At 34.8% G+C, this 27367-nt stretch overlaps 1 protein-coding gene across 7 annotated transcripts in view; it reads left to right on the top strand.

Annotated features, from left to right (window-relative positions):
• The window catches only part of HERC4 (HECT and RLD domain containing E3 ubiquitin protein ligase 4), a 159944-nt gene that overhangs the window by 34260 nt on the left and 98317 nt on the right, over positions 1 to 27367 (top strand). For all 7 annotated transcript variants that reach the window (XR_016388057.1, XR_016388056.1, XM_022590698.3 and 4 more), the window contains 5 exons: positions 247 to 323; positions 3418 to 3639; positions 4739 to 4830; positions 13944 to 14074; positions 24901 to 25061. Coding sequence is in view for 5 of the 7 variants with exons in the window: in XM_022590698.3 (XP_022446406.1) it covers positions 247 to 323; positions 3418 to 3639; positions 4739 to 4830; positions 13944 to 14074; positions 24901 to 25061 (683 nt within the window). In the remaining 2 variants the exon portion in view is untranslated. The remainder of the gene's footprint in view (positions 1 to 246; positions 324 to 3417; positions 3640 to 4738; positions 4831 to 13943; positions 14075 to 24900; positions 25062 to 27367) is intronic.

The following is a 27367-nucleotide window of genomic DNA, read 5'->3' as shown; positions in this document are numbered from 1 at the left end:
TTCTCATCATATCTCTTAATTTTTTCATATTTAGATTTTGTTTACTGATTTTAGCATAAATTTTTGGTAAATTGGGCCTCTATGAGAAAAAATATCATGAACTGCTAGGTCATGCTAGTAAGGAACTGCTGGTAAGGAGACTACTTGCACATAGTAGGTGGTCAATAAATCGCATAAATAAATAGCATTCAGGATCCATTTGTTAAATGGAATTAACTGATCCTGATCTCTCTACTTACTTTCTAGAAATATTAAAAGTTTGTCGGATATCCAGATAGTACAGGTTGCTTGTGGCTACTATCATTCACTTGCACTTTCTAAAGGTAAGCATTGCTTTTATTTTCTTTCCCCTTTTCAGTTTTATTACTTGATACTTTGAGTTGAAATTCCTCCAACTTAGTTCTTATTAAAGATTGTCTTGGTTCTTCTTGATCCTTTTCATATCTATATACATTTTAGAATTAGCTAGTCAGTTTTCACAGATACTTAAAGTGTTGGAATTTTGATTGGGATTGCATTACCTCTAAATCAGTTTGAGGAGAACCTTTATAATATTGAGTCTTTCAATTCTTGAGCATGCTATATCCCTCCATTTATTTTAATCTCTTTTTAAAATTTTTCTCAAGAGTATTTTGTCATTTTCTGTGGAGAGGTCTTATATACGTTTTATTAGATTTTTCCCTAGATATTTGATATTTTTTGTTACTCTGGTGTCATTTTCAAATCGTTTATTACTAGCATATAGACATGAAATTGATTTTTTGTGTCTAATTGTTCTTTAGCCTGCCGAACATTATTCCTTTATAGCTGGGGAAGTTTATAACTTGCCCAAGTTCATTTGCGCTTACAGGTAAACTTTTTATGAATAGAAACAGAGAAGTCTAAGCATCCTGTAACCTTTATTTGACTTCTTCCTATGCCAGCTAAGGATTGTAACATGGGTTAGTAAAGAACCTGCCATATATTTATTTTTTATTATTTAAAAAAATAAGTTCCAGTGGCTTCATTATTATTATTTTTAATTTATTAAATGCCTAGTAAGGCCTACTGTGAATGAAACAGTAGACTAGAACTATAGGGAAATACGGATAAGTTAAGACAAAGTTTTAGGGATCGTACCATCTAGTAGAAGAGGCAGATATACAAATAATATAATTGAGGCAGAAAAAATATATACTACTTTTGGTCAAAGGAAAAGTAAAATATGATGGGCATAAGGAAAAAAGTTTAATTAGTTTCAATCAATAGAATTGGTAATAATAAAGAAGGGATTGATATTTGATGCAAGTCTTGAAAGATGATTACAATTTCTTCAGAATTGGAGAGGTTGTGAAGCAGCTAGGGAAAATGTTGAGGATTGGCTAAGGTAATAGTACTAGTAAAGGCATAGAATCTGGGAAATATTTTGTGTATTTGAGTATCGGAATATAGTTTTACGTGGGTATTTTGAGAGCATGGGAGACATTTTCATACATCAGTTGAGACTAAAGTAAAAACAAATCTGTTACAAAGGGCCTTACATGCCATATTAAGGAATTTGGATTTATTCCATCAAAGGAATAAAGTAGGGGGTGGAGGCTGGCATCCCTGTATTCTTTGTTGTTACTTTGCCAACTCCTCTTTTGATACTTTGGTAGGTAAACCCAAGATAAATTTAAACCCAAAGGTTTTACCGATGAGGACAGTTTTTCTATCTTGATGTATCTTACAGGTATTCTTTTCCCTTATTCAGGTTCATGTTTTAGTAGTATCTTACGCATCTAATGGAAAAAAAATTTTTTTTTTTTGATCACTCAGTACAAACTAGGCACATTAGGGTGTACAGTAAACAGTGGTAAGCAGTACACTACCAGCCCTTATGGTACAGTCACACAAATAACAATATAGTTTACATACTATGAAAAAAGAGTATAAATAAAAACGTTTGGGATATTTAGATCATATAACAGGGGGACTGAACTTAATCTGGCAGATCAAGGAAGGCTTTCTGCTGGGAGACAATAGAAGTAAACTAGACAAGGGTGAGGGAAAGGTTTAGGCAGAGTGTGTGAGACAGCAAGTGTGTGAGAAATGGTCATTGGAGAATATAAAGGAAGGTGAGTATGGCTAGAGTATAGTAAGTGAGGGAGGAGGCTGGTATGAAATGAGCTCAGAAACATAGGTACATTTTACAGAACCTTATAAGCCTTGTTAAAAGTGTTTATCTCAAGAGCAGTGAGAAAGCACTGATTTCTGTTTTTTTCAGGTGAGCAGCATTTCAAATCTACATTTTTTTAAAGAGTCAACTCTTTTGAGATTTATTATGGAATAAACACACAGACAGATTTATAGAACAGTTAATTTGAAACTTAACCAGACCATTATTAATGGTGTCTGTCATATATCAGATCTACATTTTTATATCTCTTTGTATATATACAGATGTCTGCTGGTATGTCCATAGAGTATTTCTGGAAGTACATATCAGCAGTTAGTAAGAGTGCTTGTTTCTTGGGAGAGGAACCAGGGATCTAGTTTTGAAGGGAGGCTTGCTTTTAATAAGTGTGTACTATTTTATAGTATGAATTTTTAAAACTCAGATATTAGTGTGTCAATTATTAGTTTAGTGCCATTTATTTAATAAAAATAAGTAAAAAGATGTTTAAAGTTGAAAAAAATGTAGCAGTGGGTGAGCAAATGTGATGAGAACTATTAGAAGAACCAGGTGAAATGGTGAGGAGTGGATCTATTCGCCATATTTTTCTTTAGAAAGAAAACTATATAACTTGATGATAGATTGATAAAAATCTGTATGTAAGGTAAGAGAGGAGAGGAGTATTAAGGATGACTCCTGTGTTTATGGTTTGTGCTGCTGTATCAGTTAAGGTGTTATCTACTGAGAATGAGGAACACTAGGAAGAGGTCCAGGTATGGGAGGTAGGATGGGGGTCATGAATTGAGTTTAGGGGATGTTGAACTGGAAATACCTTTCAAATATCGAAGTATAGCTGTCAGGTAAACAATTGGATACATTAGTTTATTGCTCAGAGGAGAGATCTGGGCTAGTGATAAATTTTGAATGTGATAGCATATAATTGATAACTGAAACCTTGAGCTTGAATGAGTACCTCCTGGGAGAAGTCATAGAATAAAAGTGAGACCTGAGGAATACTAAAACGAGATGGTCCTTTCTTGAGGAACATCAGGAAATGGGATTATCCCCAGTTATGTGACTTACCCATTCATCAGTAAAGTCAAACTAAAACTGTATTAACATGGATTATTCAAGGTAGTATTGTTTCCATATAAGAAATAAATTTAATAAAGAAGAATATGTATTTTCATCAAAGAGGAAGAATATCCCAAAATAACTGATGATTTTCAAGTGAAATTTTTTTTGTGTGAGAAAAATAGTAATTTATGATTCTTGTTTTACAGCAAGTGAAGTCTTCTGTTGGGGACAGAATAAATATGGCCAGTTGGGTTTAGGCATTGACTGTAAAAAGCAAGCTTCACCACAACTGATTAAGTCTTTACTTGGAATCCCTTTCATGCAAGTTGCAGCAGGAGGAGCCCATAGTTTTGTACTCACCCTTTCTGGAGCTATCTTTGGATGGGGACGCAACAAATTTGGTCAACTAGGTCTTAATGATGAAAATGGTAGGTTTGCATTATTTATAAATATATTTTTAAAAAGAGATGATGTTTTGAGATATATCAGTGATTCTTAGTGTCAGAGAGAAGTGTACCCAAATCTTCCCTGGTGTTGAGGTGGGGATGAGAGGTTAATTTTAAAATTCCATTTGATAATAATATTTTTAGGAGATTGTGGGAAGGCCAAAAATATTATTTTATTCTAGAATAAAATATAGAAAGTATATCTGGACAAAAATCTTCAATGTTGGATGTTTACTAAAAGAAAGTTGAGAAAAACATTACTTCAAATTGGTAATCATATTATCAGCCACCATCAGTGGAAAAAAATTATCCTGAAAAGTAACATGAAGTGTTCATCTATTTGAGTATTTCAAGGAAATATTTAAATCTGAGTCATTTAATTAATCACTGTTAACAGTGATGCTAGAGTCTTGAAAATAAACTTTTTGAATTTTAAAAAATTATAACTGCTTAAAACAAGTTGGGATCTTGGAAACTTGATTTTTCATAGCTACATTAGGTTGAATGCCAGTATTTGAAATACAAAAACAATTTAATAAAGTTCAACATAATTATAATGACTTAGACAAAAGTGAGTTGTTGATCTAGTAACAACTGGTAATGATAAATAATACTCTCAGAAAGAATTTTAAAATATTTTGTTTTGCATGAGAAAAATATGTCAGATTAGGACATTATATCTCTTTTCTACTATAAAATAGCAGAAAGTATAATTTTCAGGCTTTTTAAAGTAGGATCCTATGAGCTTAATTATCATGAGGTGAATATAAAGAATGATGTGCATGTACTAGAAGCAGTCAGATAGCTTTGAAATTCCTTGATTGCGGAGTCCTGTGCAGATTGGCGTTTAGGCAGTTTAGTACTTAAGTTACTCTTTTTAGAGCTCTCCTTTATCACAGTAGCATGACTAGAAAGGCGTGGGAGCCCAACTTAGTAGGCTTGTACCACAAAATCACTGAATTGTTAAAATTGTTTAGTTATCACCGTCTTCCACAGTTCAGGAAGCTGTAGAGGAAACACATTTTAGAAGCTTTTAATTTTAAAAATACTGTTCGTTAATGTCTCTTGTTGGAATTTTCAGATAGGTATGTTCCTAATTTACTAAAGTCACTAAGAACTCAGAAAATAGTTTATATTTGTTGTGGAGAAGATCACACTGCTGCACTAACCAAGGTATTGTACTCCTATAAAACTTTTTTATTAATAGTTATGGTAGTTATTTCATAATTAGTGAATATTTTCATGGTATTTACTTTGAAACTTGAGTGTTATTGATGTCTAAAAAATAATTTATCTTAAAAAAGGGACTTAGGTTATTATCTGTTCTCAAAAACTTTACGTTAAATTTCAACTGTTTCATGTTATGAAATGTGAATTGTTATCTGCTGTTTGTGTGATGATAATATATATTGTTGAATTTTTCAACTTCATGTGAAATACTGCTTTAATAATACTGTGAATGAAAGAATTCCGTTTTAGTTTGTCAGGCTTGCTGTGCTTTGTGTATCAATCCCATTTATATTGCATAACTCTGACTAATTTTAATGTAGCTCCCATGTGCCTTATAACAAGTAATAGAGACTGAATCCCTCTATTATCCATAGGCCAGGTATTATTCAAGCAGTTATAATGGGCTTTCAGCACAATCTTGTTAATGGCTTTAACTCTGACCTCTCACTTTGTTGGGTATGTGCCAGTTCAGTATCAATACTGTATAGTTCTCTAGCAATTAGAAGTAAAATGAAAATAAAAACATTAAACTAACCTTTACCAGCAGTATTATTTATTATAGTCATGTTAACATAAAGGAACTGGCAAGTTATCATTGGCTAAATTAGAAATTAATGTTTTTGCTTCTTTATCTTTATATCCTGCATAGTAGATAAAATTGGCAAGAAAAAATTAACTTCTAATCAGATTTATAAAATTTCTACACACGTACTCCCACATTGGGAATTTTAGAAGAATTATTCTCAGTCCTTATCAAATATAGTGTACTAAAGTTACTTTAAAAAATATTATAATGACCAGTTACAAAAGTTAATTTTTAAAAATTTTATATTACTTGCTTTTGAGTAAGGAAGTTTTACTATCCCCTACTGATCTTATTACCATATTTCATTGATTTTTTTTGTCATTCAAATTGCAGATGTAATCACTGTCGGCAAGTTATAAATTTTAGTCATTCTCTTCTATCATTCGTATTTAGGAGAAATAAGGCTGTATTGAAGATAATAGTAAAAAATACTTTGTATAATATCTTTCCATAGGACTAACTTTGTGGTAGAAAGATTCACATGTTAATGCTTTTCAAATTCAGCCTTTCAGATAACCACTTATCTTATTTTCCCAAGATTTCTAAAGATTTCTCTTTATTGAGTTTTAAAAAAATACTAATTCTATTAATCTTCTGTATTTCTCTCTCAAAACAGTAGCTGGTGATACTTGTTCACTGGAATTCTTGGTATATATTATTTTTAACAAAATCAGATAGTTTTAAATATTTCAAAAGTAAAATATTTTATTGTTCCTTGTTTAAAGTTAGAATATAGTTCTGTATCAATGTCTTTTGCTTTTCTGGAAGAGCTTCTTGCAAATAGATTAGTATTGCTTTACAAAGCAGTTTCCTTGTGCAAAACAAACATTAGGAAAACTTTTAAAACAGATTTTAAAAATCAGAATAAATGGAAAGACATGCATGTTAATGGATATGAGGACACTACCATAATGATGTCAATTTTTTTCAAGTTCTTTTACAAATTCTTTATGCAAATCACATATGCATATACCTTTTGACTTATCAATCCCTTAGTAATTTTAAGAATCTGTTACAAAGATACTAAGTTATGTATACACAAGGCCATTTATGGTGGCAGTATTTTAATAACAAAACGAGAAGAAATCCAAATTCCCATCAGTAGCAGTCTAATTCAGTAAACTATGGTAACTCCATTGCGTGGTACCATGCCCTGTAAAACAGAATGAGGAAGATCTCTATATTATGTTGTGGAACGATTGTCAGGATATATTATTGTTAAGGAAAAAGAAGAAGGTACATGTTATTTATATTTGAAAAGAATTAATAGGTAGACCAAATGAGCCTTGCCTTATAGGTTTGACTTTGGAACCTAGAAACTGTTACACATAATTAAAAAGCTTATATGTTAAAAGAATTCTTCAAAATTACAAGTGGCACAAATACAGAAAGAAGAATTCTTTTAGGGCATTTTAAAGTATAGTATTTTGTTGTGCATCACTGATGGGAAATAGCCTAAAGATAAACCAAAATCACAAAGAGGTGTTAAACTGCATTCTGTAGTCTTATTGTTAGTAGTAAAATTGGCAGCATTTATTTTCAGTATATTGTATGTAGAATAGGATAAAGCAATTAAGTATTTGTATTACTCTCATTAGAAACTATGATTTTCAGCTTAAGAGAAAAGAGATATAAAATGGTAGCAATTAAAACCCTGTAATCTTTGCTTTGAATCACAAGTATCAGTGTGAATTCTTATTTTTCTCCTTCTAAAATAACTTTGTTTGGTTTGGTTTTTGTTTGGTTTTTTGGTGTGTGGTTTGTTGTTGTTTTTTTTTTTTTGCTATGACTACCAAAAGGTTCTAGAAATAACTAAACATTTGTAATCTGGAAGCAATGAACATCCTTTGATTGTTGTAGACTCTATACTAAAAAGAACCAGGGCTTCTTAGAGAAGAGCCTGATCTCATACCTGGGACCAAAAAAAAAAAGTATGAAAATAGCCTTGGGTATTTTGTGTCACAAAAACAAAGACTACTAAGATCACGTCACAAGGACAACTTGAAGGGGTTTTCAGTGGTTAACAAAAATAAATAATGTCTGCAATAAATGGAAAGATACCAAATATATAAAAATCTGTGACTTCATAATGATCGTCTTCTTACCCAAATCAACACAAAGCAAACTTCATTGCTTATCTTTGGAGGTTGCTAGGGCAACAACTTATTTTTCTAAAAATCTGTAAATGAGAAAGAAGCATTTCTCCTACCTCTTAATTGTAGATTGTATTTTATAATAGCTCAATAGTTGATGAGTTAACTTCTCTATAGAAGAATTTCGACTAATAAATTTAGAAGAAATAATAAGATTAGAAAAATCTCCATTTTATATTCCCTAATGAAATAATGGATCTAGGCAAAGATCATCGTTAAGCTTAATGGGTATAGATTAGGCTGAAACACACTGTCCCACTTACTTATTTTTAACTTTACCTATCAGACATATGCTTTCTGACATGGTGTAATAAAATACTAATCAAGAAAGTTTAAATATGACCTCTATATTAAATAATATTAAAGAAATATTAACGGGGTCCATTCCTCAAGAACATATAACAATTGTACCTATATATGTTCCTAGCACAGCAAATATTAACAAGTATTAACAGATCTGAAGGCAGAAATAGACAGCAACACAATAACAGTAGGGGACTTAAGTACCCCACTTTCAACAGAGACTGGATCATCCTGACAGAAAATCAGTAAGGAATATTTGACTTGAAGTACAGTTTATATCAAATGGACCTAACAAACATATACAGAACATTGTATCCAAGAGTAGCAGGAGGTACATTCTTCTCAAGCAAACAGTGGAACATTCTGCAGGAGAGATCATGCTAGGTCAAAAACACGTCTTAACAAATATAAGACGATTGAAATAATATCATGTATGTTTTCCAACCATAGTAGTATGAAACTAGGAATCATTAACAGGAGGAAAGCCAGAAAACTCACAAATATGTGGAAATTAAAAAGTACACTTCTGGGCTTCCCTGGTGGCGCAGTGGTTGAAAGTCCGCCTGCCGATGCAGGGGACACGGGTTCGTGCCCCGGTCCAGGAAGATCCCACATGCTGCGAAGCGGCTGGGCCTGTGAGCCATGGCCGCTGAGCCTGCGCGTCCAGAGCCTGTGCTCCGCAATGGGAGAGGCCCACGTACCGCAAAAAAAAAAAAAAAGTACACTTGTGAATAATCATTGGGTCATAGAAGAAATAAAAGGGAAATTTTAATATATCTTGAGAAATGAAAATGGGAACACGACAAAACTTATGGGAAGCAGCAAAAGCAGCTCTAATAGGGAAGTTTATAGCAATAAACACCTACATTAAGAAAAAAGATTGCAAATAAACAGCTTAATTTTATACCTCAAGGAACTAGGAAAAACAACATACTAAGTCCAAAGTTAGCAGAAGGAAGGGAATTACAAAGATCAGAGCAGAAATAAATGAAATAGAGATTAGAAAAACATCAGAGAAGAATAACACATCTAAGAGCTGTTTTTCTGAAAAGATTTTTTTTAATAGACAAATCTTTAGGTAGACTAAGAAGAAAAGACTCAAATAAAATCAGACCGGGAGGAGACATTACAGCTGATAATGCAGAAATACAAAGGTTCATAAGAGACTACTATCAATAATTATATACCAACAAATTTATCACATAACCTAGATGAAATGGATACATTCCAGAAGCATACTAACTGCCAAAACTGAATCATAAAGAAACAAAATCTGAATATGCCTCTGATGAGTAAGGAGATTGAATCAGTAGTCAAAAGTCTCCCAACAAAGAAAAGCGCAGGACTGGATGTCTTCAAAAATCTCCCAACAAAGAGAAGCTCATTCACTGGATGGTGAATTCTACTATTTAAAAAATAATTAATACCAGTCAGTCTCAAAATCCTCTGAAAAACAGAAGAGGAGGGAACACTTCCAAACTTATTTTATAAGGCCGGCACCATCCTGATACCAAAGACATAGAAAGACACTGCAAGGAGAGTAAATTACAAGCCAACACCCTTGATGAATGTAGATGCAGAACTACTCAATACTAGCAAACTAAATTCAACAGTACATTTAAATGATTATATAGCCAGTGATCAAGTGGGATTTATCCCTGGGATGCAAGGATGGTTCAGCATTTACAAATCAGTGTTATACACCACATTAACAGAATGAAGGATACAAATCATATTATCATCTTAGTAGATACAAGAAAAGCATTTGACAAAATTGAGCATCTTTTTATGATAAAAACCGTCAAAGTGAATATGGAGGGAACATGCCTCAAAATAATAAAGGCCATCTATGACAAACCCACCACTAACATAATACTTAATGGTGAAAATTTGAAAGCTTTTCCTTTAAGATCAGGAACAAGACAGGATGCCCACTCTCACCACTGCTGTTCAAGATAATACTGGGAGTCCTAGCCACAGCAGTTAGTCAAGAGAAAGAAATTAAAGGCATCCAAATTAGAAAGGAAAAACTAAAATTGTCTCTTTGCAGATGTCTTGATATTTTATATAGAAAACCCTAAAGACTCCTCAAAAAATCTGTTAGAACCAATAAATACAGTGAAGTTGTAGGATACAAATTAACATATAAAAATCAGTTGTGGGGGTGCTTCCCTGGTGGCTCAGTGGTTGAGAATCCGCCTGCCAATGCAGGGGACACAGGTTCGAGCCCTGGTCTGGGAAGATGCCATGTGCTGCAGAGCAACTAAGCCTGTGCACCACAACTACTGAGCCTGTGCGCTAGAGCCCATGAGCCACAACTACTGAGCCTACATACCGCAACTACTGAAGCCCACACACCTAGAGCCCGTGCTCCACAACAAGAGAAACCACTGCAGTGAGATGCCCACGCACCGCAATGAAGAGTAGCCCCCGCTTGCCTCAACTAGAGAAAGCCCGCACACAGCAATGAAGACCCAACACAGCCAAAAAAAAAAAAAATCAGTTGCAGGACTTCCTTTGTGGTCCATTGGCTAAGACTCCATGCTTCTAATGCAGGTGGCCCAGGTTCGATCCCTGTCAGGGAACTAGATCCCACATGCTGCAACTAAGAAGTTTGCATTCCGCAACTAAAGATCCCACATGCTGCAACAAAGATCCCACAGATGACAGTGAAGATCCTGCGTGCCACAACTAAGGCCTGACGCAAACAAATAAGCAAGTAAATATTTTTTAAAGGATCAGTTGTGTTTTTATACACTGAAAACAAACTATCTGAAAAAGAAATGAAGCAGTAGTCCCATTTACAATAGTATCAAAAACGTAATGCTGGGCTTCCCTGGTGGCGCAGTGGTTGAGAGTCCGCCTGCCGATGCAGGGGACATGGGTTCGTGCCCCGGTCTGGGAAGATCCCACATGCCGTGGAGCAGCTGGGCCCGTGAGCCATGGCCGCTGAGCCTGCAGTCTGGAGCCTGTGCTCCTCAATGGGAGAGGCCACAACAGTGAGAGGCCCACGTACCGCAAAAAAAAACAAACAATAAAAAACCCCGTAATGCTTAGTAATAAAGGTGAGCCAAGCAGATGAAAGACCTGTACACTGAAAACTGTATGAGACATCAATGAAAGAAACTGAAGAAGACAGAAATAATTGGAAAGATATCTCATGTTCTTGGATTGGAAGAAGTAATATTGTTAAAATATCCATACTGCTCAAAGTGAGCTACAGATTCAATGCAATCCCTATCCAGATTCCAATGGCATTTTTCACAGAAATAGAACAATCTTAAAATTCATATAGAACCACAAAAGACTCAGAATAGCCAAAGCAGTCTTGAGAAAGAACAATGAAGTGAAGGCATAACAGTTTCTGATTTTAAACTATATTACAAAGCTGTAGTAATCAAAGCAGTATGATACTGGCATAAAAGCAGACACATATACCAGCCAAACAGAATAGATCGCCCAGAAATAAATGCAATTAATCATTGATACGGTGCCAAGAGCACACAGTGGAAAAGGATAGCCTCTTCAATAAATGATGCTGGGAAATATGGATATCCATATGCAAAAACTGGACTTCTAATTCACACCACTCACAAAATGTAGCTCAAATGGAGTAAAGACTTAAATGTAAGACCTGAAACTGTAAAACTTCTAGGAGAAAACATGGGAACGTTCCTTGACATTAGTCTTGGTAGGCATTTTTTGGATGTGACACCAAAAGCACACGGGTAACAAAAGCAAAAGTAAACTAAAAGCTTCTGCACAGCAAAGAAAACAGTCAACAAAATTAAAAGTCATCCTGTGGAATGAGAGAAAATATTTGTAAATCATATATCTGATTAGGGGTTAATACTTAAACTATATAAAGAATTCACGTAACTCATGGGTGAAAAACAATCTAATTTTAAAATGGGCAAAGGGCCAGAATAGACATTTTTCCAGAGTAGATATACAAATGACCAAAAGGTACATGAAAAGGGTTCTCAATGTCAATATCACAATCATCAGGAAAATACAGATCAAGACCACAATGAGATATCACCTCACATCTGTTAGGATTGCTATAATTTTTTTCAAAAAGGACAAGTATATGGAGGAAAGGGGAGCCCTGTATACTGCTGGTGGGAATATAAATTGGTGCGGCCATTAGGGAAAACAATATGAAGCTTCCTCAAAAACTTAAAAATAGAACTACTGTAGGACCCAGCAGTTCCACTTTTGGATGTATTTCTGAAGGAAATGAAAACAGGGTCTCAGAGAGGTAAATACATTCTCATGTTTTTTGAAGCATTATTCACAATAGCCAAGATACTTAACCTAAGTGTCCCTTGCCAAATGAGTGGATAAAGGAAATGTGACGTGTACATGTTTGTGTGCATATGTGCGCGCATGCGCGCGCGCACACACACACACACACGCACTGGAATATTATTCAGCCATAAAAAGGGGAAATCCTTTCATTTGTAACAACATATAGGAACCTCAAGGGCATTATGGTAAGTGAAATAAGCCAGGCAAAGACAAACACTAAATGGTATCACTTATATGTGGCATTGTTAAAAAAAAAAAAAAAAAGTGGGGTGGGGATAGAAAGTCAAATTCATAGAAACAGAGTAGAATGGTGGTTGCCAGGGTGTAGGGGGTGAGGGAAATGGGGATATGTGGTCAAAGGGTACAAACTTTCTGTTACAAGATTATTAAATTCTGAGGATCTAATGTACAGCATGGTGACTGTAATTAACGATACAGTATTCTATGCTTGAAATCTGCTAAGAGTAGATCTGAAGCTTTCTCACCCACACACAAGAAGGATTATATGAGGTTTGGATGTGTTAATTAACTTGACTGGTAATAATTTCACAGAGTATATGTATGTCAAGTCATGTTGTGCCCTTTAAATATATACAATTTTATGTCAAGTCAATGATATCAATAAAACTGGAAAAAACATAAGAAATAAAAATTAACACTTGCTATTTCTGTCCAAAAAAAGGAAATTAATACTTTTTGTGTGATAATAGTATTGTGTCATATATTTTTATCCGTTAGAGGTATATGCCATTGAAGATACATATGCATTTATATGTGAAATGATTTGTTGACCACAGTGTACTTTAAAGTACTCCAGTACTTTTTTTGCTTTAAAGTACCCCCATAAAAGGGAAGTGGGAGGGGCATCAATGAAACAGGATTATCTGAGTTTTGCCATTTGAAACTGAGTGATGTTATGTGATCATTCATATATAGATAAATATATATATGTATATATGTCTTTTGTGCATTTGTTTAAATTTCCCATGATAAAAAAATTTTAAACAGAAAAATCAATTTCCTTACATAGCAATCTGTATAAATACTTATATCCTGCTTTCATCATTTAGTAGCATAAATTTGTATACATAGCTGCAACTATGAAGAAAAGCAGTTGAATTGAAAAGTCTAACTGTGCTTGTGTTAAAATGTCATCATGAATTACTTTTTAAAAACATAACCTTTAATCCTGTTATGCATTTTTATGATAAATATTTTAAAGACCATTTATATTTTATGCTAAGACCATTTATGCTAAGAATAGCTATATTAGTACACTCTCTGGTTACATATACTCTTTTTTTGCAGAGCTACTTTGGAAACTGATACCATTTTTAGGTTTTGTGAAATTTTATAGGTGTGTACTTGTGATTCAACAAGACTATAATGATAGTAAAAGGCAATGCAAAAAATAATCATTAGTATCTCTTTAATGATGACTTTATAATGATGAGAACATAGTTAAATACTTTTAAAGTATGTGAAAATAATAAGCCATATCAGCCTGGAACTCTTAGATTTAAGACATTTTACCTTGAAAAGTCAAGGTATCTTGACTATCTTATCATCTGTTAAATTGTGAAGACAATAGAAAATTTGACTCCATATTAAAGATTAACTTATTTTCCTGAAGGTTATTTTCTTTTATCAGGCTTTCTAATGACAAAGGGCTTTGTTTTTTTGTTTGTTTTTTTTTTTTTTAGGAAGGTGGAGTGTTTACTTTCGGAGCTGGAGGGTATGGTCAGTTGGGTCATAACTCTACCAGTCATGAAATAAACCCAAGGAAAGTGTTTGAACTTATGGGAAGCATTGTCACTCAGATTGCTTGTGGAAGGTAAGCAGTTTTAGAAAAGAATATTTTGATCTATAGCCCAATTATTTAGGATTTTTTTTTTAACAGTCCAGGGGTCTTTTTTTTTTTTAATCTATTATGCCATGAATTAATAGGGAATGGCTTCTAGCAGCTTAGGCCCCTTTCCATTGGTTCTCACAAAGTGTGCTTCTCTGGTGGAACAGGCTGGCACTTCATTTGAACCTGAGTGCCTTTCTGTTTGGCTTCCTTTTTTTTTTTTTCTTTCTTTTTTTTTTAAATTGGAGTATAATTGTTTTACCATGTTGTTACTTTCTGCTGTACAACAAAGTGAATCAGCTATATGTATACATATATCCCTTCCCTCTTGGACCTCCCTCCCACCCCATCCCCCATCCCACCCATCTAGGTCATCACACACTGAGCTGAGCTCCCTGTGCTATACAGCAGGTTCCCACTAGCTATCTGTTTTGTACATGGTAGTGTATATATGTGAATCCTAATCTCCTAATTCATTCCACACTCCCTTTCCCCCACTGTGTCCACCCTCCCATTCTCTACATCTGTGTCTCTATTCCTACCCTGCAAATAGGATAATCTATACCATTTTTCTAGATTCCACATATATGTGTTAACATACGAATTTGTTTTTCTGACTTCACTCTGTATGACAGACTTTAGGTCCATCCATGTATCTACAAATGACCCAGTTTTGTTCCTTTTTATGGCTGAGTAATATTCCACTGTATATATGTACCACATCTTCTTTATCCATTTATCTGTCAGTGGACATTTAGGTTGCTTCCATGTCCTGGCTATCGTGAATAGTGCTGCAGTGAACATTGGGGTACATTTTTTTTTTTTCCTGATCATTTTTCTTCATATGTTTCAGGAAGCTATCAGGGTGCTGAATATGCTTCATATGTACATTAATTCTCTTGGCAAGAAGAATCTTGCCCTTAACTTGTTTGTTTACAACAGTGCCAATAGCATGCAGGGTAACATTGTAGACTCTTCCAGTTTTACCTTGGTAACATTTGTGGGGCATTTCTTTTTGAACAGTGTCATTTCCTTGATGTTTACAGTATCACATAGTTTCTTGTAGATTTGCATGTGTTGTGGCCAAAGGAGGAACTTCATGTTTTCTGAAATGCCTCGATAAGATATAGTGGTGCCTCTCCTCTTTCCCTTTGTGTTAGTCATTTTTGCAAGTTACTGTAATATGGTAGTTCCAACTGAAAGTGGAGATTTTTAAAATGAATTGTTCAGGAATCTAGTAATCTAAAACAAAAAAACATTATCTTCTACCTGCCTGATTTGCTGCTAAGGAATCATAGTAAGAGGAGAAACTTCTTTTATACTGATTATTTTACCTTTCTCTATTTGAAACAAATTTATCTGAGGCAAGATATTAATAAGGTAAATGTAATACTGTATATAACATTAAGTAAATATAATTTATTGTATGTAACATCACACTTGAAGGGAAACTATAGATTGTCCTTTTTTCTTTTCCACCTTTTTTTTCTTTAAAGAATGAAGAAATTGACCAATTAATTACTTAAGACATAAGATTAGTTAGTGGTGAAAGTTGAATTGGACTATTGATCTCCTGATTCCCAGTTGTTGGGAGTAGATAGGAATCAGAGCTTTGTAACTGAGCTTCACCTTTGATGGATTAAATTTTGGTGGATTCCCCAGAGGCAAAATATCCTTTGCTTGACTAACTCAGTTTTGACCACTTAGCTTAGTTTTCCAGCTAGTATGTATCTTTATACAATATAGTTAAGTTTTCCAATATTAATTCAAGTACACAGAATTACACTGTAGGCAGCCTTTGGTGACTTTTTTTTTTTTTTTTTTAACATCATGCTGTATGATTATCCATATGTGTATAGCTATGGTTCTCCATCGTTAGGTCTTATTGCTGTGTTTTACTCAATTATATGCATATGTAATTATTTTCTCAGTCATGGGCACTTGGGTATTTCCAGTTTTTGGCAATTACAAATAATGTTGCTTTGAACATTTATTATGTAATATACATAAACTTTAATATTTCTAAAGTATATACCTAGAATGGAATTTCTGGGCCAGAGAGTATATTGAATTTGAGTCTTGCAGGTTAATGTCACCCTATTTACCAGAATGGTTATACCAGTTTACCTTCCCATCACTATTGTATGAGAATTCCTGTGTCCTTTTCACCATTTGGTATTGTTAGACTTTTAAATTTTTGCTAATCTCTTGGATATATAGTGGTAGTCAATCATGATTTTAATTTGCATTTCCATGATTTGATAGGGATTGCATTGAGTTGGTAGATCACTTTCAGAAGTATTGACATCTTAACAATTTTAAGTCTTTCAGGCCATGAATGTGGGATGTCTTTCCATTTATTTACTTTCTTTCAGTAATATTTTGTAGTTTTCATTGTATATCTTTTATCTATTTGCTTTCTCTATGCCTCACACTTTTTTTTGTCCCTGATTTTCTACGTTATTGCCTTCTTCTGTGTTTATTTTTTGCAGTGAAATGTTTTAGTTTCCTCTCATTTCCTTTTCTGTATATTCTATAGCTATCTTTTTGTGGTTACCATGGGGATTACATTTAATATCCTAAAGTTATTAACACTCTAACTCAAATTTATACTAGGTCAATTTCAATAATATACAAAACTTTGTTCCTATATAGCTCTGTCCCCACCCCATTTCATTTATTGGTGTCACAAGATAACTTTTGTATACATTGTGTGTCAGAAAACATAAATTAATAATTTTATGCATTAGTCTCTTAAATTCTGTAGAAAACAAAATTTGGAGGAAAAAAAACACAAAATTACAATAATACTAGCTTTTATAATCACCCATATATTTACCTTTACTGAGATCTTTATTTTTTCATACAGCTTCAAGTTACTGTCTAGTGTCCTTTCATTTCAACCTGTAGGATTCCTTTTAGTATTTCTTAAAGGGCAGGTCTGGTGATAAACTCCCTGAGCTTTTATCTGTAAATGTCTTAATTTCTTTCTCACTTTTGAAGGACAGTTTTGTCAGATATCAAGATTCTTTGTTGACAGGTTTTTTTCTTTCAGCAGTTTGAATGTATAAGCCCACTGCCTTCTGACCTGCAAAGTTTCTGTTGAGAAGTCTACTGATAATCCTATTGAGGATCCCTTGTATGTGACAAGTCACTTCTCTCTTGCTTCATTCAGGTTTCTTTGTCTTTCGACAGTGTGATTGTAATGTGTCTCAGTATGGGTCTCTTTCAGTTCATCCTACTTGGAGTTTCTTGATGTTTATGTCCAAGTTTGGGTATTTTTTGGTTATTATTTCTTCAAATGATCTTTTTACCTTCTGGAACTTCCCATAGTGCCTATGTTCGTCCACTTGATGATGTCCCTTAGGTCCCTTAGGTTCTCTTTACTTTTGTTTAGTCTTTTTTCTTTCTTTTCCTGAGACTTAATAATTTCAGTTGTTTTATGTTCAAGTTCCTGTATTCTTTTTTCTTTCTGCTCAAATCTGCCTTTGAATCCCTCCAGTGAGTTTTTCATTTTAGTTAATGTATTTTTCGTCTCCAGAACTTCCTTTTGGTGTGTTTTTAGGTTTTCTATTTTTTTATTGATATTTCCATTTTCTTCATATATTGTTTTCTTGACTATTTCCATGTCTTCCTTTTGTTATTTGAGCATCTTTAAGAAAATTATTTTAGTTTTTGTCTGTTAAGGTTCATCATCTGGTTGTTCTCAGGGAACAACCCTGTTTTATTTTTTTAAAGTAGACTCTATTTTTTACAGCATTTTTAGGTTCACCAGAAAATTAAATGGCATATTTGTTTCAGTTGATGAACCTGCGGTTGACAAAAATAATCAATAAACAATCTGTAATAGGAAAAGAAAGGAGTTTTATTTGAGCCAAACTGAGGACAATAGCCTGGAAGACAGCTTCTCATATAACTCTGAGGAACTACTCCTCCAGAAAAGCATGGTTTTCAGCACAGTTTTATATCTTGTCAGAAGAAAGAACATCAAACAAGTCAGGGATACATTCCTTCAGGGTTTCCCAAAAAACAGATCAGCATGTACAGAGCAAGTCCTTATGGCCTTGGCACCTGGGAAGAGAGTCTTACCATCTAAGGAGTGCCAGCATTGGCATCCCAGGAAGGGAGGGATTTAACCTTTATTTTTAACATGGATATTCTTTACTTCTGGTCATTGTGCCCTTCTCTTTAATAATTACAGCAGATATACTGTAATTTGATAGGCCACAAACAGACTGTTTTAGTTAGGATTAAAATCACATTAACTTATGTATAAGCCAGAATGACTTCCCCATACCTCAATATGTGAAAATTTCTTTCATCACTACATTGACAGGTCATTTCATCACTACATTGACAGGTCATTACAGGTGTACATAGTGTATGTTAGGGTTCATTCTGTGGGTTTGGACAAATGTATAATGATGTGCATCCACCATTATAGTATCATACAGGGTTATTTCAATGCCCTAAAAATCCTGTATGCTCCCCTTATTTATCCCCCCCACTTCCCTAACTCCTTGCAGTCACTGATTTTTACTCTCATAGTTTTGCCTTTTCCGGAATGAAATATAGTTGGAGTCACATAGTATGTAGCCTTCTCAGATTGTCTTCTTTCACTTAGTAATATGCATTTATGGTTCCTCCATGTTTTTTCATGGCTTGATTGCTGATTTCTTTTTAATGCTAACTAATATTCCAGTGTCTAGATGTACCAGTTTGTTTATCCATTCACCTACTGAAGGACATCTTGGTTGCTTTCAAGGTTTGGCAGTTATGAATAAAGCTATTACAAATATCTGTGTCAGGTTTTTGTGTACACACAGGTTTTTAACTCCTTTGGATGAATAATGAAGAGCACAATTGCCGAATCATATTGTAACAGTATGTTTAGTTTTGTAAAAAACCATAAAACTGCCTTCCAAAGGAGCTATATCATTTTTTCCTTTGAATGTGCCTTACTTTCCAATTTCTTTGTATTCTCTGTGATTTTTTTTCTTTTTGAAAACTGTACATTTGAACCTAATAATGTGGTAACTCTAGAAATAATATTCTTTCCCTTCTCTAGAGTTTGCTGTTTTTTGTTTTGTTTTTATTTTTTGATTTTTATAGGTTGTCTCTGTGCCAAGGATCAGCCTGAGGTGTAAACATAAGGTCTTAGGTCATTTCTGAGACTGCACCTTTTCCGGGGCATGCACAATGACTTTCTAAATTCCTGTGTATATGCAGTTACATTTGAATATCCTAGATCTTAAATGACTGACTTCTAAAAGGGGCAGAAGAAAAAAGAAAGGGGAGAAAATAGAAGAAAATAAAAGGGAAGAAAACACCAGCCCTTTAAATCCTCTGGAAGTCTCTTCAGCTGGAGGTGAATAGGCTTGTAACAGTGGTCAGAAGGGGTGCAGAAAAGACTTACCCACGTTTGTATCTGTACCTCTGTGATCAGAAGCAGCAATCAGTGATCAGAGGACCAATCTCAAATATAAGGACCTTATTGCCTACCCTGGCTCCCACAAGCTATGTCTGAGATACTCTTGGAGCATGTGGATTATTGCCTGTCACAGGGCTGAGGGTGAAGGGGGGGTAGGTAGCTACTACTGTGCTAAGTGCTGAAATTAATCAAAATTAATTGCAGTTTGCCACCCAAGCCTTCCCTTGGAAATTGCAAGCCTTTAATAGACGCCAGAGTTTTAAAATAGTTACATCAGACAGATTCTGTCACAGCAGTTGTTGTCTAAGTTAGGAGACAGATTCCTGGTGCTTCCTGCTCCACCATCTTCTCAGAATCATCCTCTCATAGCTCCACCTTTGAAAACTCCTTTGCCCTCCTGCTTTTTAGTGCTACTGTTACCATAAATTAAGTTCCATGTGTATATGGATCTATTTCTGTCTTCTCTATCTTATTCCTTCAATCTGTGTGTCTTTCCCTGTTTGATTACTCTTGATTTCTCCTTGTATGTCTGTCAGTTTTTGCTTTTGCTTTTGAGGCTGTGTTCTTAAGTGTATAAAATTTAAATTTTATTCATTCTTGATGAATTGAACCTTTTGTCTTTGTGGTGGTGATCCTCTAGATCTCTAATATCATTTTTGTTTCCTTAAAATTTGTTTTATCTGATGTGAATAGAGCTCTACCTGCTTTTATATTGATATATATATATATTTTTTTCTATTCTTTTACTTTGTCTTTCTGTATGTTTTAGATGAATCTCATGTAAATAGCATTAAGTTAGATTTTTTAAAAAAATCCATCCTAACAGTCTTTGTCTTTTAAATGGACAGATTTGGCAAGTTTTATTTTTTTAAATTATTACTAATATATTTGGGTTTAAACCTGCCATCATATTTTGTACTGTTTGTGCTACCAGTTTATTTTCGTTTTCTTTCTTTTCTTTTTTGCCTTTCTTTGGATTAATACTTTTTTAAAAAAATTTATTTATTTTTGGCTGTGTTAGGTCTTACTTGCGGTGCGCGGGCTTCTCATTGCGTTGGCTTCTCTTGTTGCAGAGCATGGCCTCTAGTGCGCGGCCTTCAGTAGTTGTGGCTCGCGGGCTCTAGAGCGCAGGCTCGGTAGTTGTGGCACACGGGCTTAGCTGCTCTGCGGCATATGAGATCTTCCTGGACCAGGGCTCGAACCCGTGTCCCCTGCATTGGCAGGTGGATTCCCAACCACTGCGCCACCAGGGAAGCCTGGATTAATAATTTTTTTAGTCAGTTTATTTTTTTTTAATTAATTAATTTATTTATTTATGGCTGTGTTGGGTCTTCGTTGCTGCGCGTGGGCTTTCTGTAGTTGCAGTGAGCAGGGGCTACTCTTCATTGCGGTGCATGGGCTTCTCATTGCAGTGGCTTCTCTTGTTGAAGAGCAAGGGCTCTAGGTGCGTGGGCTTCAATAGTTGTGGCACACGGGCTCAGTAGTTGTGGCTCGTGGGCTTAATTGCTCTGCGGCACGTGGGATCTTCCAGGACCAGGGCTTGAACCCTTGTCGCCTGTATTGGCAGACGGATTCTTAACCACTGCACCACCAGGGAAGTCCTTTTAGTCAGTTTAATTCCCTCTACCCATTTGGAAATATGGGAACTCTTTTTTAGTTGTTACTCTAGAGATAACAACATTAATCTTTAAGTTATATTAATACTTTCCCCCTTTTCTGGAAGTTGTAAGACCTCCATTTACCTTCCCAACTTTTCATTCTCTATATTTATTTATTTTCTTTTTTAGGCCACGCCGTGCAGCATGTGGGATCTTAGTTCCCTGACCAGGGATCGAACCCATGCCCCCTGCATTGGGAGTGCAGAGTCTTAACAACTGGACCACCAGGGAATTCCCATTCATTCTCTATATATTTTTCAACCCCAGAAGAATATTGCTTCATATAGTCAGTGTACATTTAGAAATGGCTCTACATACATTTACTACCATTTTTTTCTCTTTAGTTTTTACAATTAGTTTCATTTTCCTTTTATCAGCCACCCTTTGGAATTTTCTTTAAGTAGATTTGCAGGTGGCAGACTCTTTTGTGTATCTAAAAATGTCTGTATTGCACCTTCGTTCATGAATGATGTTGTTGGTTATAGAATTCTAGCTTGGCATTTGCTTGCAGCACTTAAGATAATGTTCTACTGTCTTTTGGCTTCAGTTCTTCTGAGAAGTCGGCTGCTGGTATGTTGCTCCTTTGAAGGTAGTTTGTCTCTTTTCTCTCTCTCTTCAGTTTTGCTTTCATTTGTCAAGGTATGGATTTCCTCATTTTCTTACTGGACTTCTTGAATCTGTGGAATAATCTCTCTTTAGATACAACTTTTCCTTTCCTCATAGGACTCTGATTAGATGTGTATTAAATCGTCTCACTCCACCTTGTAGTCTTACTTTCCACATTTTTGTCCCTCTTTGCTGCCTTCTTGATTACTTTTATGATTTATATTTCAGTTCATTAATTCTCATACTATATTTTTTGTTAAACCTGTATTCTTGATTTTGGTTATTGTGATTTTTCAGTTCTGGTGTTTCATACTGGTTCTTTTTAAAAATCTGAAACAAATTTTTTCTTTAATCTTTCCAGCTGTCTGTCAGTTTTCAACCTTGGCCTTTATTTCTTGGACATTAAACAAGTATTAAACATAATTATTCTAGATTCTTGTGTTTGAAAATTCTGATATCTGAAATCTTTAGGGATCTATTTCTATTGTTTATTCTTTCTGCTAGGTTTTGTTCATGGTACCCTGTTTCTTTGCCCAGTTTTGTGTGTTTGATCATGTATTTGAAAAATTATTTATGGGGATGATTTGACAAAGCCTTCCTTTCCTTTTTTCATATATGAATCAGGATAAAAGGTAAATAAAAGCTCAACATATAAGTGAGCAGAAATGCTTGCTATCTTAATCTTGTTTATTAGACTGTTGAAGTTATACATGAATATATATTCACTAAAGTGTAGAGAGTTCAAATTTCCTTGTTTATCCACTTCATGAGTAATTCATTAAAAGATCATAAATATTTTTAGGTGATTTTTTTCCAATGAAATATTTAATCAGTCCCTTGTGAGATATCACAGATTGTTTAATGTTATCCAGTTTTGTAATTCTTAACAGTAAAAATGTGCGTGATTTTAATAGTTATTCTTAACTCTGTAAACTTAGTTCTTTCCAGTAATTTTATTTATTTAATTATTGGACTGGGGGTGGAATTTCAGTTATATATTAATTGAGATGTAAAAAATTATCTACAGAGGGAACGTCGGTTGGTATCATGACCAGTTTGATTTCCAGATAGTTGGTACTGTAAGAACTATGTATTATTTCCTTGTTAAATAATTGTCCGAAACTTCCTGAAGGAAGCAGGCAAGGGACACCAGAGAAGTCCCTGGGCAATTCTCATCTTAGCTGAACTCAGTTAATCAGCCGATGATCTGGGTAGGGGCTGGGTACTCTGTGGGGACCTTAGCTGGGTCAGCTTGTCTCTGCTTCAGATTATATATCATCCTTCAAATGCTAACCTTGGGTTATTCTCATGATGGTAGAGCAGAGTTCCAAAAGAGAGAGGGAAAGAGTGCAAAGCCACTGGTGAGGCATAGGCTCAGATCTGATGCACTGTCATTTCTGCTGCATTCTGTTCAAAGCAAGCCACAGGTCAGAGACCAGTTTTAAGACATGGAGAAATAGATTCACCATTTTGGTGGGAACACCTGCAGAAGTCATATTGTAAGGATAATGGGTACAGAGAAAAGAATAACGGGTCCTTTTTTTTTCTTTTTTTTTGGGGGGGGTACGCGGGCCTCTCACTGTTGTGGCCTCTCCCATTGCGGAGCACAGGCTCCGGACGTGCAGGCTCAGCGGCCATGGCTCACGGGCCTAGCCACTCTGCGGTATGTGGGATCTTCCCGGACTGGGGCACGAACCCGTGTCCCCTGCATCGGCAGGCGGACTCTCAACCACTGTGCCACCAGGGAAGCCCCTTGGGTCCTTTTCACTAAACAGTATACCACAGATGGCAAAGGAGTTTGGAAAAGAAGATGAGACCTAAGAACTGGTAGAGGCAGTAGTGAGGCCTGTGAAACCATCTCCTCCCAGTAAAGCTGCCTCATGGGAAGAGTTCACAATGCAATATTCTCTTGCTAGTTTAAGGAGACTTTTCTGGCCTTGGCCTATTTTCTGGTTTGGATCTCCCCTCAGAATTTGTAACCACAGGACTGCCCTAAAGTAGGTTTGGGGCTTGTCAGAGTAGTCCTGGGTTGGTGTATATGTATTATATTTCACAATATATTAAGGGTTTTAAGTGAAGTAACTGGCTGGCTGTTTTGAAAAAAAGAACTAGAAATGGTATAAAACATAGTCATTAAAAGTTTAAATTCAGTGGATAGTTGAAACAGTAGGTTGGACACACTGCTAAAGAGAAAAATAATGACTTGAAAGATAGATCCAAGGAAATTACTCACAAAGGGGCATGGATATTAAAGAGAAGTTAAAAGACTTGTTGGGTATGTTGGGAAGATAAAACGTTTGTCTAATATTATCAAGAAGAGAATTGAATAAATGGGAGAGAGACAGTATTTGCAGAAATAACACTTAAGAATTTGTCAGACTTGATTGAAACCATAAAACCTGAGATTGAGGAACACAAGGTCTGAGCTGGATAATCACCTTTAACCCATTCCTAAACATACAGCAGTGAAGCATCAGAAGGAGTTGGATAGGTTCACTGCTTAGTGGGTTTTCTTTAGCTTCAGTTCCATAATTTCTTAGGTTTGCTTCCACTCTGCAATCTCTAGAGGAGTCTGAGTGTGTATACATAGGGATAAATTTCTTTTGAAGAAAGGAAACATTGTTTCTTTGAAGAAAGGAAACATTGTTTTATCATGCAGTTTTATATATACCAATCTTCTGCCCAGTTCTTATCTTAAAACTTTTGAGTGATGCCCAGATGGTGGGCCTTCATAGACCACAGAACTCTAAGCTAGAACCTGACAGAGAGGGAAGGAGGCTGGGGAGCTTTCTTGGACAGCATAGTTAGATGCTGCCTCTAGTGCTAAATCATATATTGTAAGGGATTCCAGTACATAGCTGGGCCTTTTAAAATTTGGACATTTGTGGGAATTTTCTGGAATATGCTTTATGCAGCCTGCCTGTGTGGTACAGAATTCATTCAGTATAGAGTAAGGCTATTAAATATTTTGTACAGAAAATTTTAAAACTATAATGGTTTTATTAACTTACTTTTGAAGACAAAAAATTATATCAGTAATATTTGCTATGCTTTTCTGAATGTAAATTGTTTGAAAGGTAACATTAAGTCTGAGGTTTTCTATCATTTTACTCTAGGCAGCACACTTCTGCTTTTGTTCCTTCATCAGGACGAATTTATTCTTTTGGACTTGGTGGTAATGGACAGCTAGGAACTGGTTCAACAAGCAACAGAAAAAGTCCTTTCACTGTGAAAGGAAATTGGTTCCCTTATAATGGACAATGTCCACCAGATTTTGGTAAGTTCTTTTACATTAAAGCTTTGCTGCACACACTAAAATTATTGTTAAAATGTTGCTCTTAAAAGACGAACTTTTCTATGTTTTAAATGAAAGAATCACGAGATACATTGTTTAGTGAAAATAGCAAGATACAGAATACTGTATATGGTTGCTTAGTTTGTTTATATATATATATATATATGCATAAGGAAACCCAGGATAAATAAAATAATGAAAGTAGGTTGGGCATATGGGAACTGAACGGTGACTAGATACCAGTGGGAGGGAAGTGTTTTTGTTTTTTATTTTTGATTATGGTAAAATACACATAATACAAAGTTTATGAACTTAACTATTTTTAAGTGCACAGTCAGTAGTGTTAAGTACATTCACATTGTTGTGTAACTACCTCCAGAGCGTTTTTGTCTTGCAAAACTGAAACTCTGTGTTCATGAAACAACAATTCTCCATTCACTCTTCCCACTAGCTGGCAACCATTCTGCATTCTGTCTCTGTGAATTTGACTTAGCTCTAAATATCTCATAAGTGGAATCATACAGTATTTTTTTTTTTTGTGATTGGCTTGTTTTATAAACTTAGCATAATGTCCTTAAGGTTCATCCATGTTACAGCATGTGTGTATAGACCGCATTTTGTTTATCTGTGAGTTGCTGATGGACGTTTGGATTGTTTCCACCTTTTGACTACTGTGAATAATGCTGCTATAAACATGGGTGTATAACTATCTCATCAAGACCCTGCTTTCAATTCTTTGGGGTATATACGATACTTTAAAATTTATAACATTTTCTATTTATCTGAAATTTGAACATATGAATATATTACCTGTTCAAAATATTAAAATTTGCTTTTATATCCCTACTGCTTTAGCCAAATCTATATTTTTGTTTTCTGTTACTCTTTTAATAGATGTGGTTATCTTTTCAATGATCCTAACTTACTACTTAAAGAATTTGAAATGTTCAGATGCTGTTTTCTCATTCACTTCTTTGACATGCTGCAACCAAAATGTACTTTTAAAAATATTTCCTTTACCATCCTAAACTACACCTCAGAATTGTTTTTTCATTTATTTTATCTATGTTTGATTGTCTTTGGGATTTTTCTCTGAGTTGTGGGACTTGAGTCAAGACTATTCTGTGATGAACCTACTATGAAGGTTGACATTTGAAAAGGTCCATCACTTTTTATTATGAATTACCTTTGAAGATACTTTTTTTTTTCGTAGCTAAAAGGATATCTCTGTTATACTTTTATTTAACAAACGTCAGGATATGATACTATTTTTTTCTTGTTTTTGTTTGATTTTGTGTTAGAATATGGCTTCGCTTTCTTCCAGTCACTGTTAGGTTTGGAACCTGCATTTATTTTAGTAGTATTGTTCTTTTTCTTATGTCCTTAGGAGCATGTTGGTGTTTCATCATATCAGTTTCTTCCACAAGGCACCATTAATAACCTAACAAAGAGATTTGTAATTTAAAGCAGCATGGATATTGTAAGGAATCATGTATTTCTGTTATACAGTTTAGTCACTTAGAGATGCATTTTGTTGCCTTTGAAACTGCATACCTTAAGATTATTTGCATTAAAGTGGGAAAGGAAATGGAGTTATAAAAGCAGTCATTTTTGCTACAATTTAGTTTCATTAAAAATTGTTTATTCACAGTAGCCAAAAGGCATAAACAACTCATGTCCATCAACAGATGAATGGATAGAAAAGTATGGTATATATATGTAATTGAATATTAGCCGTATAGAGGAATGAAATTTTGGTACATGCCACAGCATGGAAGAACCTTGAAAACGTGCTAAGTGAAAGAAGCCTGACACAAAAGGATAAATATTGTATGACTCCTCTTGTATGAGGTACCTAGAACAAATTTATAGAGACAGAGAGGACACTGGTTTCCAGGGTCTGGAGGGAGGGGAGAATGAGGAGTTGTTTAATGGGTACAGATTTTCTGTTTGGGATGATAAAATGTACTGGAGGTGAATAATGGTGTTAGTTCACAACACTGTGAATTTGCTTGATGCCATGAATTAACACTTTAAAATGGTTAAAACAGTAAATTTTCTGTTATGTATATCTTACCACTATTTTATATATATAATATATATAATGGCTGATAATTGTTTTGTACTATACTAAAGCTGTGTAGGATAGGAACTAATTAAATCTGAATTTAATTTACTCAGCCCCTCTAGAAGTTAAGTCCGTGGCCCCCCACCATAAATCAATCACATTGTTAGCATAAACTATCTGGTATGTCCTCGAGGCCACAGGTAAAAACACACACACACAC

This window comes from Delphinapterus leucas, chromosome 16, assembly GCF_059928025.1.
Source record: "Delphinapterus leucas isolate spDelLeu-1000000601 "Yukka" chromosome 16, BTC_Dleu_Yukka2, whole genome shotgun sequence".
NCBI lineage: Eukaryota > Metazoa > Chordata > Mammalia > Artiodactyla > Monodontidae > Delphinapterus > Delphinapterus leucas.
The sequence above is the reverse complement of the archived record's forward strand: the minus strand, read 5'-3'. Positions and strand labels throughout refer to the sequence as shown.